The sequence below is a fragment of the Seriola lalandi genome, unplaced genomic scaffold (assembly GCF_002814215.2).
Source record: "Seriola lalandi dorsalis isolate HSWRI2012SDOR001 ecotype SW California unplaced genomic scaffold, Sedor1 jcf7180002054967, whole genome shotgun sequence".
Lineage (NCBI taxonomy): Eukaryota > Metazoa > Chordata > Actinopteri > Carangiformes > Carangidae > Seriola > Seriola lalandi.
In genome coordinates, this window is record NW_019525518.1 from 153,451 (window position 1) to 167,505 (window position 14,055).

General features: G+C 45.7%; 2 protein-coding genes across 5 annotated transcripts in view; both read left to right on the plus strand.

Moving 5' to 3' along the window:
• The window catches only part of cul9 (cullin 9), a 33,135-nt gene extending 23,317 nt beyond the window's left edge, over nucleotides 1–9,818 (plus strand). For all 4 annotated transcript variants that reach the window (XM_023395670.2, XM_023395671.2, XM_023395672.2 and 1 more), the window contains 16 exons: nucleotides 70–215; nucleotides 356–482; nucleotides 590–795; nucleotides 1,050–1,306; nucleotides 3,123–3,240; nucleotides 3,369–3,617; nucleotides 3,717–3,857; nucleotides 4,217–4,381; nucleotides 5,647–5,810; nucleotides 5,933–6,026; nucleotides 6,499–6,573; nucleotides 6,983–7,093; nucleotides 7,191–7,308; nucleotides 7,412–7,545; nucleotides 7,669–7,760; nucleotides 8,054–9,818. In XM_023395670.2, coding sequence (XP_023251438.1) covers nucleotides 70–215; nucleotides 356–482; nucleotides 590–795; nucleotides 1,050–1,306; nucleotides 3,123–3,240; nucleotides 3,369–3,617; nucleotides 3,717–3,857; nucleotides 4,217–4,381; nucleotides 5,647–5,810; nucleotides 5,933–6,026; nucleotides 6,499–6,573; nucleotides 6,983–7,093; nucleotides 7,191–7,308; nucleotides 7,412–7,545; nucleotides 7,669–7,760; nucleotides 8,054–8,276 — 2,420 coding nt within the window. In that variant the 3' untranslated portion in view covers nucleotides 8,277–9,818. The remainder of the gene's footprint in view (nucleotides 1–69; nucleotides 216–355; nucleotides 483–589; nucleotides 796–1,049; nucleotides 1,307–3,122; nucleotides 3,241–3,368; nucleotides 3,618–3,716; nucleotides 3,858–4,216; nucleotides 4,382–5,646; nucleotides 5,811–5,932; nucleotides 6,027–6,498; nucleotides 6,574–6,982; nucleotides 7,094–7,190; nucleotides 7,309–7,411; nucleotides 7,546–7,668; nucleotides 7,761–8,053) is intronic.
• Nucleotides 9,819–11,126: 1,308 nt separating this feature from the next.
• The window catches only part of LOC111646217 (uncharacterized), a 19,122-nt gene continuing 16,193 nt past the window's right edge, over nucleotides 11,127–14,055 (plus strand). Inside the window, exons 1-5 of the mRNA XM_023395661.2 lie at nucleotides 11,127–12,231; nucleotides 12,385–12,435; nucleotides 12,846–13,075; nucleotides 13,286–13,328; nucleotides 13,703–13,859. Coding sequence (XP_023251429.2) covers nucleotides 11,512–12,231; nucleotides 12,385–12,435; nucleotides 12,846–13,075; nucleotides 13,286–13,328; nucleotides 13,703–13,859 — 1,201 coding nt within the window. The 5' untranslated portion in view covers nucleotides 11,127–11,511. The remainder of the gene's footprint in view (nucleotides 12,232–12,384; nucleotides 12,436–12,845; nucleotides 13,076–13,285; nucleotides 13,329–13,702; nucleotides 13,860–14,055) is intronic.

Consider the following 14,055-nt stretch of genomic DNA (forward strand, 5'->3'; position numbering starts at 1 on the left):
TGTGTGTGTGTGTGTGTGTGTGTTGTGTGAGGTGTGTGTGTGTGTGTGTGTGTTGTGTGCGTCCGTCAGGTCAGTCCATGTACGGTCTGAGTCACTCGAAGCCTCGGCGGCTGCAGTGGACGTGGCTCGGTCACGCCGAGCTACAGTTCGGCTACTGGACGCTGCACGTCTCCACGCTGCAGATGTTCATCCTGCTGCAGTTCAACAACCAGGAGGTAACACACACACACACACACACACACACACGTGTTTCTGGTGTGAAGAACAGAATCCACAGTTTGAGTTTAGAGATGTTCCACAGTGACTTTTCTCCTGGACGCCGTCACTGACCTCTGACCTCTGTGTTCCTCTGCAGGAGGTCCAGGTGGACTCTCTGCTGCAGGTGACCGGTCTGTCTGCTGCCGTCCTGCTGCACGCTCTGATGCCGCTCATCAGTGAGGGGGGGCCGCTGACCTGCAGCCAGCCAGATGATCCCAGCCAAGGTCAGAGACACACACACACACACACACACACACACACACACACACACACACACACACGTCCTGTCCCCCTCCTCCTCCTGTCTGACTGACCCTCTGTCTACTCTCAGGTGTGCTGATGTTGAACCAGCAGGCGGCGTCTCGCAGTCTGGACGGCGTCCCGGCGTCAGTGCAGCTGCTGCCCAGACAGACGTACCTGAACGTGGACGAGGACGCGGCCGGCACACTGGAGAGGAAGAGGAACTACATCTACTGTCTGATCGTCCACATCATGAAGCAAGAGAAGGAGATGCACATCGACAACCTCGTCTTCAAGGTCAGAGGTCACAGGGAGCGGCAGAGCAGGAAGTCCTTTTATTTCTGTCAGACAGCATCAGAGTAAATCCAAAATATGAAATTATTTACAAAATTATCACAAAGCCACAGCAACATAAGACTGAAGCATCATGGGAAATGTAGTTCCAGAATGATATAAACTTTTAATGTTGCACCACCTTCAGGTGAAATCTCTGTTAAACGACCTGGAGTTTGTTCTGACGTCTGTCTGTTCTGGTCTCTGGTCTCCTCCAGGTTCTGGACTCGTGTCAGAAACAGGAAGCGTCTCGGTCTCCTGGCGCGGGTCGTTTCAGCTGCAGCACCAGCGACGTGCTCTCCTGCATCATGCATGTCATCAGCAAAGGCTGCATCCGCCGCAATGAGGAGAACCTGCACATCGTGGAGTTCCTCCCCGAGGACCCGTCCACGCCGCAGAAGGGCCAGGCCCAGTTCTCCTTCAGCCGCTCCGAGATCAGCAAGGACGCCGCCTCCGACAGCCGCGCCGACATAAGGTGTGACCTCTGACCTCTGACCTTACACATGGGGTTAAATCTGGCTGTCAAGGGTTATTTAAGTTTGTTTAGTGTTTCCTGTTCCTTCATTCGTTCATAAAGAGGAGTCAGAGCAGGAAGTGTCAGAGCAGCAGTCTTCATGTTCATCCTCGTCATCCTCACGTTCACCCTGCTGCTTTATGAAGCCGTCACTTTGTCTGTTCCCAGATTTTAATCTTGTTTTTAAAGGATCAGACGACTGTTCCACCCTGTAACAACAAACCCTGTTCAGCCTCCATCAGTTTTAACACTGTGATTGAACATCTGTCACTTCCTGATTGTTCCCTCAGACGGTTCCTGGATTTCCTCCTGACTGATGGAAAAGAGGAATTAAAATGATTGGAATGAGTTAGTTTGATGTGGAGCAATAGATCAATAAAACAATCTCTATTTTCTGTATAATTCAAATAACATTTATCTGTCCAGTGAACGTAATGGAAATAAATTGGAAATGACGAAAACATGGAGATTTTATCTTCCAGATCTGAGTTCAGTTTGTGTTACTGCAATTTGTATTTATTCTGTCTGTTTCACCTTTGACCTCTGTGGCTGCTGCTCTGGATCCGACTCTTTACTTTCTAAATCAGATTAAAACTAAATCCGACTCCTCGTTAACTAATCAAATCAAACTGTGATTCCTCCTAAACAGCCAAAATGTAAATGTTTAATTTTCTATTAAAAGAAAATAAAGAAGAGATTTAAACTTTGAACCTGCTTTCTGCTTTTTGCCTTTCTTTGTAGTGATTAACATGATTATCAATTGATTATTAATACAGTATGATTTATCGTAAAGATTCATAAACTTTCACTTGAATCAAATACATTTTAATTTTGATCAAAACATTTTCTATTGTAACACCTGTAGCACACAAATAGAAATAACTGTAAATTCAGTTTAACAAGTTTAACACCATCAGCACTTATTGCTTTTTAAATGTAGATATGAAAACTTAATTAAATACAAACTGTATGAAATTGATAACGAATCAGTTCTCCAAACACAAAGTGTTTTATATTAATTAACATTAAAACATTTACAGCTGCGTGTTGTTTTCCAGCAAAGATAACTGGGCTGTTAGTGGCTGGGAGGCCGGTGAGGCGTTCACTGTCGACTCACTTTGGAAACACAAACACAGAAAAACTGTTTATTTTTCTGCAATTAGGAACAAAATTAAACGTTATTTCATTGAAATGTTATAATTTAAACCCAAACACCTGGTGTTTTTAAAAGACAGACGTCCATCATCAATCTGTCAGTCAGCGGTGACATTTCATTTTACTTTAAGTGTGAAACCTCTCGTTTGTTAATTGATTTGAATCTAGTTCAGCTCCACAGTGTTTCTCAGGTCGAGACGCCGCTGTGTTGGTCTGAACGTCTCCAGAACAAAATGATCATGTCCAGTTCAGACTGTGAACTTGTTCTTATTTTAGCAGCAACTTTACATTTTACATATAAATTAGAATTGGTTTTTAAATTTTAAATGTAATTCTATATTTTTTACATTTAATATTATATTTAGACAAATGGAAAATAAAATTTCAGTGTGATTAAAAGATGTAATTTGAATGTTGGCAGCTGTGGACTTCCATACACACAGAGGATGATACTGATTTTATTTTAAACTGAATTAATAAAAAACTAAAGGATGGAGAGAAATAAAGTTTTTCAAAATAAAATGTCCATAGTGGAAGAAGAAGGAGCAGCTGTTAGCTCACCTGTGTCACCTGCTACAGGTCTGTGTGTTTACGTGTTGGTTGGTCTCTGTGTGTGTTTCAGTCTGGTCGCGGCGCCACGGCGGTTCGAGGACGGGGTTCTGGACGCGGTTCTGTTCTCGATGGGCCGGACCATGACGCAGGAGGAGGTCCGTCAGCTGATGCAGAGGACGGTCCAGCAGGTGGGTTTGACTCAGGTCTCTGACAGAGGTGGACTCCTGGTCTATATGTTAAAGTGAATCCAGACTCAGCTCAGGTTCAGGTGTGTTTAGTTTCAGACAGGTGATCTTGTCTCTCGTCGTCCCCTCAGGTTTCAGTGACTCTGAGTCTGGACCTGGACCGGGCCGAGCACCTGCTGGTTCACTGTAAGTGGAACGTGGACCTGCTGGTACAGCGCTACACCGACGACTCCGACTCCCTTATCATGGCCGCCGGGCTCAAGTGCCGAAACCCTCAGCCGCCGCCGAGCCCCGCCTCCACGTGCCCGGTCTGCCTGGGCCCCCGCAGCCCCGCCCTGGAGTCGGTCCCCTCCCTGAGCTGCATGCACTACTGCTGCCGGGTCAGACACACAGACACACAGAGACGTCAGTGTGTTGTAGTGTGTATGACATGTGTTTTACTGTGTGTGTGTGTGTGTGTGTGTGTGTGTGTGTTACAGTCGTGCTGGCAGGAGTACCTGACGGCGAGGATCGAGCAGAACCTGGTGATGAACTGTGACTGTCCAATCACAGACTGCCAGGCTCAGCCCACCTCACAGTTCTTCCTCAACATCCTCACTGATAAGGACACCATCGCCAAGGTAACGCACCACCTGTCACCCTGACAACGGAACCTCAGAGAGCGCAAACAACTAGTTCAAAATAAATGTATCTGAACTTGAAGTAGATTTCAGAATAAAAGTCTGAACATCCAAACTTTTATTTCCCCTCTGAAGTTCAGTTATATTTTATTTTAAATATTAATTAATAAAAAACAAATAAAAACAAAAGCACAGAGAGAAAAACATTTTTTTATCAAAGGCTTCATGTAAATCCAGAGTTTTTCAAAATAAAATGACCATTGGAAGAAGAAGGAGCTACTCATCATCATCAGTTTATATACAGGAGGACTACAGGACCTGACCCTGGACTAACCCCTCCTCTCCTTCCTCTTCCTCAGTATGAGAATGCCTTGCTCAGAGGTTACGTGGAGTGCTGCTCCAACCTGACGTGGTGCACCAACCCTCAGGGCTGCGACCAGATCCTCTGTAAGGAGAACATGGGCAGCATGGGAACCTGCTCCAAGTGCTGCTGGTCCTCGTGCTTCAGCTGCAACTTCCCTGAGGTCAGAGTCTGAAAACACACAAGACCCAGAGAGAGAGAGACAGGAAACAGGCAGGAAACACACGGGAAACATGCAGGGAACAGGCAGGAAACACACGGGAAACAGGCAGGAAACATGCAGGGAACAGGCAGGAAACACATGGGAAACAGGCAGGAAACATGCAGGAAACAGGCAGGAAACACACGGGAAACATGCAGGGAACATGCAGGAAACACACGGGAAACAGGCAGGAAACATGCAGGAAACACACGGGAAACATGCAGGAAACAGGCAGGAAACACACGGGAAACAGGCAGGAAACATGCAGGAAACAGGCAGGAAACACACGGGAAACATGCAGGGAACATGCAGGAAACACACGGGAAACAGGCAGGAAACATGCAGGAAACAGGCAGGAAACACACGGGAAACATGCAGGAAACAGGCAGGAAAAACACGGGAAACATGCAGGAAACAGGCAGGAAAAACATGGGAAACATGCAGGAAACAGGCAGGAAACACACGGGAAACATGCAGGGAACATGCAGGAAACACACGGGAAACACACAGGAAACATGCAGGAAACATGCAGGAAACATGCAGGAAACATGCAGGAAACATGCAGGAAACATGCAGGGAACATGCAGGAAACACAGGGGAAACATGCAGGAAACACACAGGAAACACACAGGAAACATGCAGGAAACATGCAGGAAACATGCAGGAAACATGCAGGAAACACGCAGGAAACACGCAGGAAACATGCAGGAAATATGCAGGAAACATGCAGGAAACATGCAGGAAACACGCAGGAAACAGGCAGGAAACACACAGGAAACATGAAGGAAACAAACAGGAAACATGCAGGAAATATGCAGGAAACACACACGAAACACGCAGGAAACAGGCAGGAAACACACAGGAAATATGCAGGAAACACACAGGAAACATGCAGGAAACATGCAGGAAACATGCAGGAAACACACACGAAACACGCAGGAAACAGGCAGGAAATATGCAGGAAATATGCAGGAAACATGCAGGAAACACACAGGAAACATGCAGGAAACAGGCAGGAAACACACAGGAAACGCACACCTTACTGATGTGTGTTTAGACCAGAGGCTGCAGGTCTGTCAGTCTGGAGAGTTGGCCTCAGTTCAGCAGATCCACAAGCTTCTACACTCACATGCTTAGATAATGTCATTTAGCTCTTTAGGGGTTTTTATTTGGATGTTTGGTGAACTACATCAGTAACTCCCCCCCCCCCCCCCCCCCCCCCGCAGGCCCACTACCCAGCCAGCTGCAGCCACATGTCGCAGTGGATGGATGATGGAGGTTACTATGAAGGGATGAGTATGGAGGCTCAGAGCAAACACCTCGCCAAGCTGATCTCCAAACGCTGCCCAAGCTGCCAGGCTCAGATCGAGAAGAACGAAGGCTGTCTGCAGTACGCACACACACACACACGCACACACACACACACACACACACACACACACACACACACTAGGGCTGATGATGATGATGATGATGATGAGGCTGGTGGTGGTTTTCTTCCTCTGTCCTCAGTATGACCTGTGCCAAGTGTAACCACGGTTTCTGCTGGCGGTGTCTGAAACCCTGGAAACCAACACATAAAGATTACTACAACTGCTCCGCCATGGTTGGTCCAAACACTGTCACATGATCACGTCAGACATCCAATCAAAATCAAGAGGCTCACAATCTGGGATCATCACTGTTTATATATAAAATATATATATAAAAGAAAAGCAAACAAAAAAAAAATGAATCTAAAAACTGATGGAAGTTGAAATTTCATGAACAAAACGATTCAAAAACTGATCTGATCTTGGACATTGATTAAATCTTCCTGTTCTACTCTTACTGTGTGTAATTAATCATTTGATTTAATGAGTTTCTGGGAAGAATATAATATATATAGTGAAAACCATAAAATAAAATGTATAAAAGAGAGCAACAAGAGAGAACAAAGATGTGACTGATGCAGCTTCTCGTAATCCCACCATTTTTACACCTGGTTCAAACTTGAATCATGTATCCAGAGTCATTTCTGTGTTTTATGTTTCATCATGTTGTTGTTGTTGTTGTTGTTGTTGTTGTTGTTGTTGCAGGTGAGTAAAGCAGCCCGTCAGGAGAAGAAGTTCCAGGATTATAACGAGAGATGCACCTTCCACCATCAGGCCAAGGTATGACACCGGTCCAGATCCGGACCTGAGTTTTATTGTGAAGGGAATTTCCTCATCCACTATTACTGTTTACCACTTTTACAATGAAGGGGCCTAATGATTTTTATGCAAAAGATAAGACTTTTATTGTGGAACAACCGGGGCTTTTACTATGAAGCAGCTGGAAGACTTTTACTGTGAAGGAGCCCTATTAAAAAAACTGGTGGGGCTTTTATTTTGAAGCAAGTTGATGACTTTGGCTGTGAAATAAATTAGAATAGAATATTCTAAAAGTATTTTTGTGAGATTACATGTTATATTAGTTTGTCGTCTTCAGTCTCAGGGTTGAGACCGTTCAGGTTCAGGTTCAGGTTCAGGTTCAGGTCCAGGTCTTCATTCTGGATCAGTCTCTGTTCATCGTGTGTTTCAGGACTTTGCGATCAACCTGGAGAACAAAGTGTCGTCCATCAACGAAGCTCTGCAGATGAAGTCACTGACCTTCGTCATCGACGCCTGTAAAGTCCTCGCTCAGGCTCGAAAGGTAAAACCACCATCATCATCATCATCCTCATCATCATCAGCAGCTGTGATCCTGCTGAGCTCTCTGTGTTGACTGAGCCCTGCTCTGTGGTCTGCAGGTTCTGGCCTACTCCTGCGTCTACAGCTACTACAACCAGGAGACGGAGAAGATGGACGTGATGGAGCAGCAGACGGAGGCGCTGGACCTTCACACCAACGCCCTGCAGATCCTGCTGGGTGAGCCGCTGCACCACACTCACCATTATAAACCCTGTGTCCGACCCAGTCTGACCCGGTCTGACCCGGTCTGACCCTGTCTCCTGGTCTCGTCCGTCCTCAGAGGAGACTCTGCTGCAGTGCACCGACCTGGCCTCGTGCGTCCGCCTGCTGAAACCCGAGCACCTGAACACCGGCCTGGAGCTGATCCGACGCATCCAGGAGCGCCTGCTGGCCATCCTGCAGCACTCCACCCAGGTAGAAACCAGTTCAGAGATGGGCCGGAACCAGTATAGAACCAGTCCATAACAATAATGATAATAATGGCTGCTACAGTTTTATAGTTTATAATCCAGGTTCCTGTGTTTCTGCCTGGTCCAGGACTTCAGGGTGGGTTATCAGTCCAAGAGCAGCCAGGAACCAGAATCCACTCAGGCCTCCAACCTGTCCAACCACACCGACGCCAACAAAGTGTGAGTACGACTCCAGGCTGCAGGACGAGGCTCCGCAGAGTTTATCAGTGTCAGGATGTGGAGGTGTTTTTATTCCTCCACACGGCTCATTCTCGGGGACACGATGTCTCAGGAACACCTGGACGGAAATTCTTCAAAATTGGCACAAACATTCACCTGGACTCAAGGACGATCTGATTAGATTTTAGTGGTCAAAGGTTAAAGGTCACAGTTGGAAAATAAGTAAATTAAATAAAAATGAAACGCTGGAAACAGCTCAGATTTTATTCAGTTTTTTCCTCTATGCTCCTCAGGTCGAAGTCGGACCGAGCGTCGGACTCTGGAGACTCGGACAACAACAACTACACAGGTGAGGAGGGCGGCGAGGAGGCGGAGGACGAGGACGACGAGTACGATGAAGAGTATGTCCCCGAGTGGCACGAGGACTACGATGAGGACGACATCGACGAGGACGACTTCTTCTCCGACGATGACGAGTCCGAGAACCTGGAGAGGGACTTCAGCCCCTTCGACTGAGCCGCACGGAAGAACACGAACCTCCCTGAGTCGAAGGAAGAGAGAGAGGACAAGTCGGGCCCCGCCAAGGCCCCGCCCCCTCCTCACCACCATCCGACGCCACCTGAGAACGTCAGGAACGACGGGAGACGATCAGAGGGACGTCCTCCTTCACCTGAACCCCCCCACCCCAAACACAGCTGCACTCGCTTTTCCACTTACTGTATTTTACCTTCTGTATTTTCATGAAGTGAGAGTACGGAAGAGGACGAGGGTCAAAAGACAGAAGCGTCAGTTCTGAGTTTGATCTTTAAATTCTGAGAAAAAATGAGACAAAAGTCTTTGTTTAAATTATGAGAATAAACGAGTTAATTTTGATCTGAAAGTCATGAAACGACTTAATAGTTTTTTTTGCTCACTGTCTGATCCCAGTCTGAAACCAGTTCAAACCCAGTTTAAACCCAGTTTAAACTCAATCAGAACTCTACCTTGATAATATAAACCAGTCTGAAACAAGGTCAAACCAGTTAAACCCAATCTGAAACCAGTTTTAAACCAGTATGAAGAAACCAGTCAATTAAAACCACACTGGACTTTAATCTCAGAAATGTTCCGTCACTAAAATTCAGACTTAAATTTTAAATTGAGATTTTCTGTCTCTGGCCCTGATTAAATAATCCCGACTTTAATCTCAGAACTTTTTTGTTGCTTCGGTTCTGGCCTGGCGTCTCTTCCGTACTGACCCGCCTCGGTTCTGTCCTGGTTCTGGATCTCGGTGGTTTTGGTGTCGGTGGACGGATCTCTCCCAGAGGAGGTCTGTTAGTCTGAGATGTGTCACAGAACAAAATGTTTGTGTTTGTTTCCTGCTGCTGCTTTTTGGAGTTTTTCCTGAGACGAGTAAAAAAATAAAAATAAAAACCAGAAAAAAGGGATTAGTGATCCGGATCAGAGACTGTGAGTCCAGCTCTCATCATCTTTTTGTACCTGATGTAAACTCAGTTAGCACTTAGAGACCTTTCTTTCATCACACGTTCTGCCTTGATTTCTTTTTATGGAGGTTGCCTTGATTTGAGAGTAAAGAGAAATAGAGACGATTAAAATGCAACACTCTGTTTCAGATTTAGATTTACTGACAGTTACAGAAGAGAGTTTTTTTTACATGTTTGAGGAGTTGGATGTTTCTATGCATCTGAAGAAACAGGTTGAATCCTGAGCAGAGTGTCTGGGAGCTGCACATTCTGACATCAGCCTCTGAAGTATCACTGCAATAACTGATCGATCAATTATCGGCTCACTGTTGCGTCATTTGCTAAGCAAAGACTCTGTCACCTGCTCTGTTTTCTGTCTTTAAAAAGGACGTTGCTAAGAAGAGTTTTTGGGTTTGTTGTCGAGAACTCGGCGCTCTGCAGGAGTGGAGGGATATCTGATATCCCAGCTTCCTGTTTTGCTGTAATTTTGATTGAGAGATCCTATATTCATATTGTTGATGTTCTTTCTGGTTTCTTTGTTGGAGTCGAGCGACTTCAGCCAGCAAACTAAATAAAAGCTTTTTCTGCTACGCTGCAGGCCGACTCTCATTTCATGGAAAAACCCTGAAATGTTCCTGAATTCTCCTTTAAACTATAAATGCAGGTGGATTCTTAGTTTAATCTGCCACAGTTTCAGACAGTAGAGGTGAGCGTGAGGGTTAATCAATGGAGGTTTCATTATTTTAATGATTTTGATGCATTTGTTTTTCATGTTTACAGGCCGTTAATAAGAATTAACGAGAAAAGACTCATTAAACAATCCCTAAATCATTACCTTCAACTGAAGTAATCAATTATATTTCTGAATTAAATTAAAGGAACTCATCATTTTGCTTTAAAATGGTAAAATATGACTGGTAGACCCAATTACAGTGTTGGTAGTTGGTATAAATGTTAATGTCAGGTTTACACCACTTAAGACATTTAATACTGACACAAAGAAGAGAAAGACATGAGCGTTATTTCTTACTCGCGAGGAGAACGGACAGAGATATGCTCAGTTACAATCTCCAACCCGCTCTGAGCAGATTCCACCGTCTCCTCTCTTTTTATTATCACATAAGGCGTTCCAAGCATTCTTTAGTTACAAGTCATTGCTTATCTTAAAGAACTGAGAATAAAACAAAGGTAATATGATGGGTGCCTGATGATGCATTGTTCAAATGTTCATCCCATGATGTAGGAGTAGAGCAGGCTGGTGCCAGTCTGTGATCTCCCTCAGCAGCTACTATCTGCAAAACAACTTCATCACAAGACAAACTATATGCATGGTTATTATCATAAGACAAACTGTATGCATGATTATAGGGCTGTAAAGCAGGATACATGGTTAGTTAATAAATATGAGATAAATCCATATATACAATTATTCCAACAGATATTATTCTCTGTTATTCATTTACTTTATTAATTTTGAGGGATTTGACAAAAAAATAAGGTGAAAAGCTCCGGAAAAAGTTAGTAAGTGAACTTTGAGTTAAGATATTTTTTTATCACTATAAAGAGATTTAATTAAATCTAATCTAAATCTAATTTTTTATAATATTACACACTATAAAACTGAACCCCAATGTTTTGCCTTGTAGTTCAATTAATATGGCAGTTAATATTGATGGAATTAAGGTATTTTAAGGAGGTGATTAATGAATAAATCAATTGATTTTGATTCATGAAGGTATTTCTAATGGATTATCTACAGGGTTTAAATACTTTAAAGGTGTGAAACAAAATTACCAAATAACATGAAAACCATCCATTATTCACTGATCATGTTTTTCATGTAAAATTTTTAATGTTAAAATCTTAATTTGTATAATAAAAAACAACTAAGTGTAATCTGTCCCTCCAAGATGTTTGCGTACATTCAGTCTGAGGAGCGTGGTGTAGTTCCGTCCCTCCGTCTGTTGGGGCGCTAAAGAGTCTAGACTTGGTTTGTTCGCCGTCGTTACGTTGAAAGAAGAAGAACAACAACAGCAGCAACACGTCGGTCTGTTCGTTCAGAATTTGGCTTTAAATTCTTTATTTTCTGTAGAAAATGTGTAAATTAGTTTCCGTTCACCGACTGTTTGTGAAGTTGAGACACTAAAAGAAACGGAACTGTCGCATGAATCGATGAGTTTCACTCTGAACGCGAGTTTTTGTTTCCGTTGATTAGCAACTAACTCGTTAGCTACTTTAGCCTTTAGCAGTTCCTCGCCGTCTCGGAGCCGCTGCAGCCCGGACAGGGAATGGGACGAGGAAAGGGACCGACACGGGGCCGACCCCCCATGGGTGCGCCAGGTGACGACGGACCTCCGTTCGACATCGGTCCGCCCGGCTGGGGCCCTCCTCCGCCTGGAGGCTGGGGTCCCCCGCCGCCTGATGGTTGGCCTCCGCCGCCCGATGAATGGGGGCCTCCGCCGCCGGGAGGATGGGGTCCTCCGCCGCCTGGAGGATGGGGTCCTCCGCCGCCTGGAGGATGGGGTCCTCCGCCGCCTGAATGGGACCCGAGAGGGCCTCCGCCTCCTGGCTGGGGACCGAGAGGACCGCCGCCGCCGGGCTGGGGACCTCATCCCGACGACTGGCTGCCTCCTCCAGAAGACTGGGGTCGTCACCCAGATGACTGGAGACCTCCACACCCCGACGACTGGAGGCTTCACCCCGATGACTGGAGACCGCCCCGCGAAGAATGGAGACGACTTCCAGAGGACTGGGGACCCGATAAGCCTCTCCCCCCTCCTGGTTGGGGACATCCAGGCTGGGGTCCCGAAGGTCCCCCTGAACCGTGGGGACCCGAGCCTGGTCCACCCGCACCTGTGCCACCTGTACCCCCGCCGGTCATCCCCCCTCCTGTGGCGATTCCTCCCCCGGACCCCGCAGCCTACGGAGCGGTGCCTCCTGTCCCCCCTCCGAGCTGCGTCCCTCCGTTCGGGTTCCCGGCCTACCCTCCCCCCGGCTGGTCAGGAGAGGTGAGCCTGCACCGCCTTATCCACGTTTTTCTGTTTTTTCACTGTGTGACTGGAAATGGATTGATCAGATTCAGGCAGGATCGATCAGCAGCTCCTGTCCATGACGTTCAGATGAGTTTATCCAGTAATAACTGACACTTTCTGTGTTCTCAGCCTGTTGTGGAGGAGCCGATGCCAAACCCGCCTCCGGACCAGCCTGAGTGGGTGAGTACAGGCCAGGTGCAGGTGTCTGACAGACCTGGTACACAACAGACAAACCCGCGGTTCAGGTCTCCTCAGAGTATTAAGTGTTTCCAAACATTAAACTTTCTAAATTTAAAAATACATATTTTTTTCTCTCGGCTCCAGCAACAAACCATCATTTCGAATATTGATTAAATTGCCAATTATTTTGTTAATAAATCCATAAAATGTGAGAATATGCAGGAAGTGATGTGTGTTAGACCTGAGGGTGAGGTCATGGAGGACAGAACCAGGACAGAGTCACACTGGAGGAGCTGAAATCACAGTTTATGATCAAGTGGATCTATGTGTCGTGTGAGATGTGGATTTAAAACTTTTACAGATACTTTCATTAATTAATTAATATGATTATTATTATTATTATCTCTCAGATCAAAGCGTTGATCTCAGCTCCGGCTTCTGAGGCGACTCCAGGAGAAACTAAGAAATCCACAGATGAGTCTCCCGTCACCAAAACACCTGCTGCTGACCCCCCCGCCGCCGCCGCCACCGCTGCTGCTGCTGCCGCCGCCACCGCCCCGAAACCTAAATCCAAACCCAAACCCGATCCCAACAAGACCGCCAAGGCCCTCGGCCTTCTGGGAAAACGCACGTTTGATAAGTGAGTGTTTGTCGTGTGTGTGTGTGTGTGTGTGTTCTGGTTTATGACCGACTCCCCTCTCATACAGTCATACAGGTGTGTCACATCATTCATGATAACACAGGTTTAAAGGTTGATGTGAACACACTGGTCATGTCCTGCTGTGTGTGTGTGTGTGTGTGTGTGTGTGTGTGTGTGTGTGTGTGTGTGTGTGTGTGTGTCCTTCCTCAGGCCTCCTCCAGGCAGGTCCACAGGGATCATCTCCTTCATCGGGGTAAGAAAGACTCTGACACCTGTGAACTGGTCTGTCCCAGGTTACAGGTGATTTTGACCACTCCCCTCAGTCTGGATTTTTGTCCTCTAGAATAAAAACCTGTAACCTGGACTTTTATTTTGATAGAAACAGTGAGATCTGTCTCAGGTCATACAGGAAGTTGTTTTTATGAGCTGATGTTTCTGATGCTCATTAAAAAGCCTTAAATTTACTCTTGTAAACATTATTCATCCGTTTATTCTTCTTTCTAAAAAGGAAGATCGTTCTGGACTGACCCTTCCACTGTGATCAGTCCAGGTTCTGGTTCTGGTTCTGGTTCTGGTTCTGGTTCTGGTTCTGTCAGTGATCAGTTTTCCTTTGTCTCTGGTCCTCAGCCGACGTTCGGCTACATCGAGAGAGAAGACCTGGAGAAGTTCACCTTCAGCTTTGACGCCTTCTTTGGAAACCCCAAAGCCATGACGCCCGGGGTCAGAGTTCACTTCACCGCCTGCAAAGAGAAGGTGAGAGAGGCCCGGGTTCAGCTTCCTGCAGGTAGATGAGCTCTGACTCGCTTTTCTTCAAACATCATGTTGGTTTTAATATTTATACTATATTTTATATTTTAACTTTTTAAACATTTAAAAGTTAAAAAAGTCAAAATGATTTTTGAATTATTTTCTTCAGGAATCATTTACAGCCCGAGGGAAAATAAATAAAGAGCTGAACTGTTTTTTTTGCTTGTTTTTTT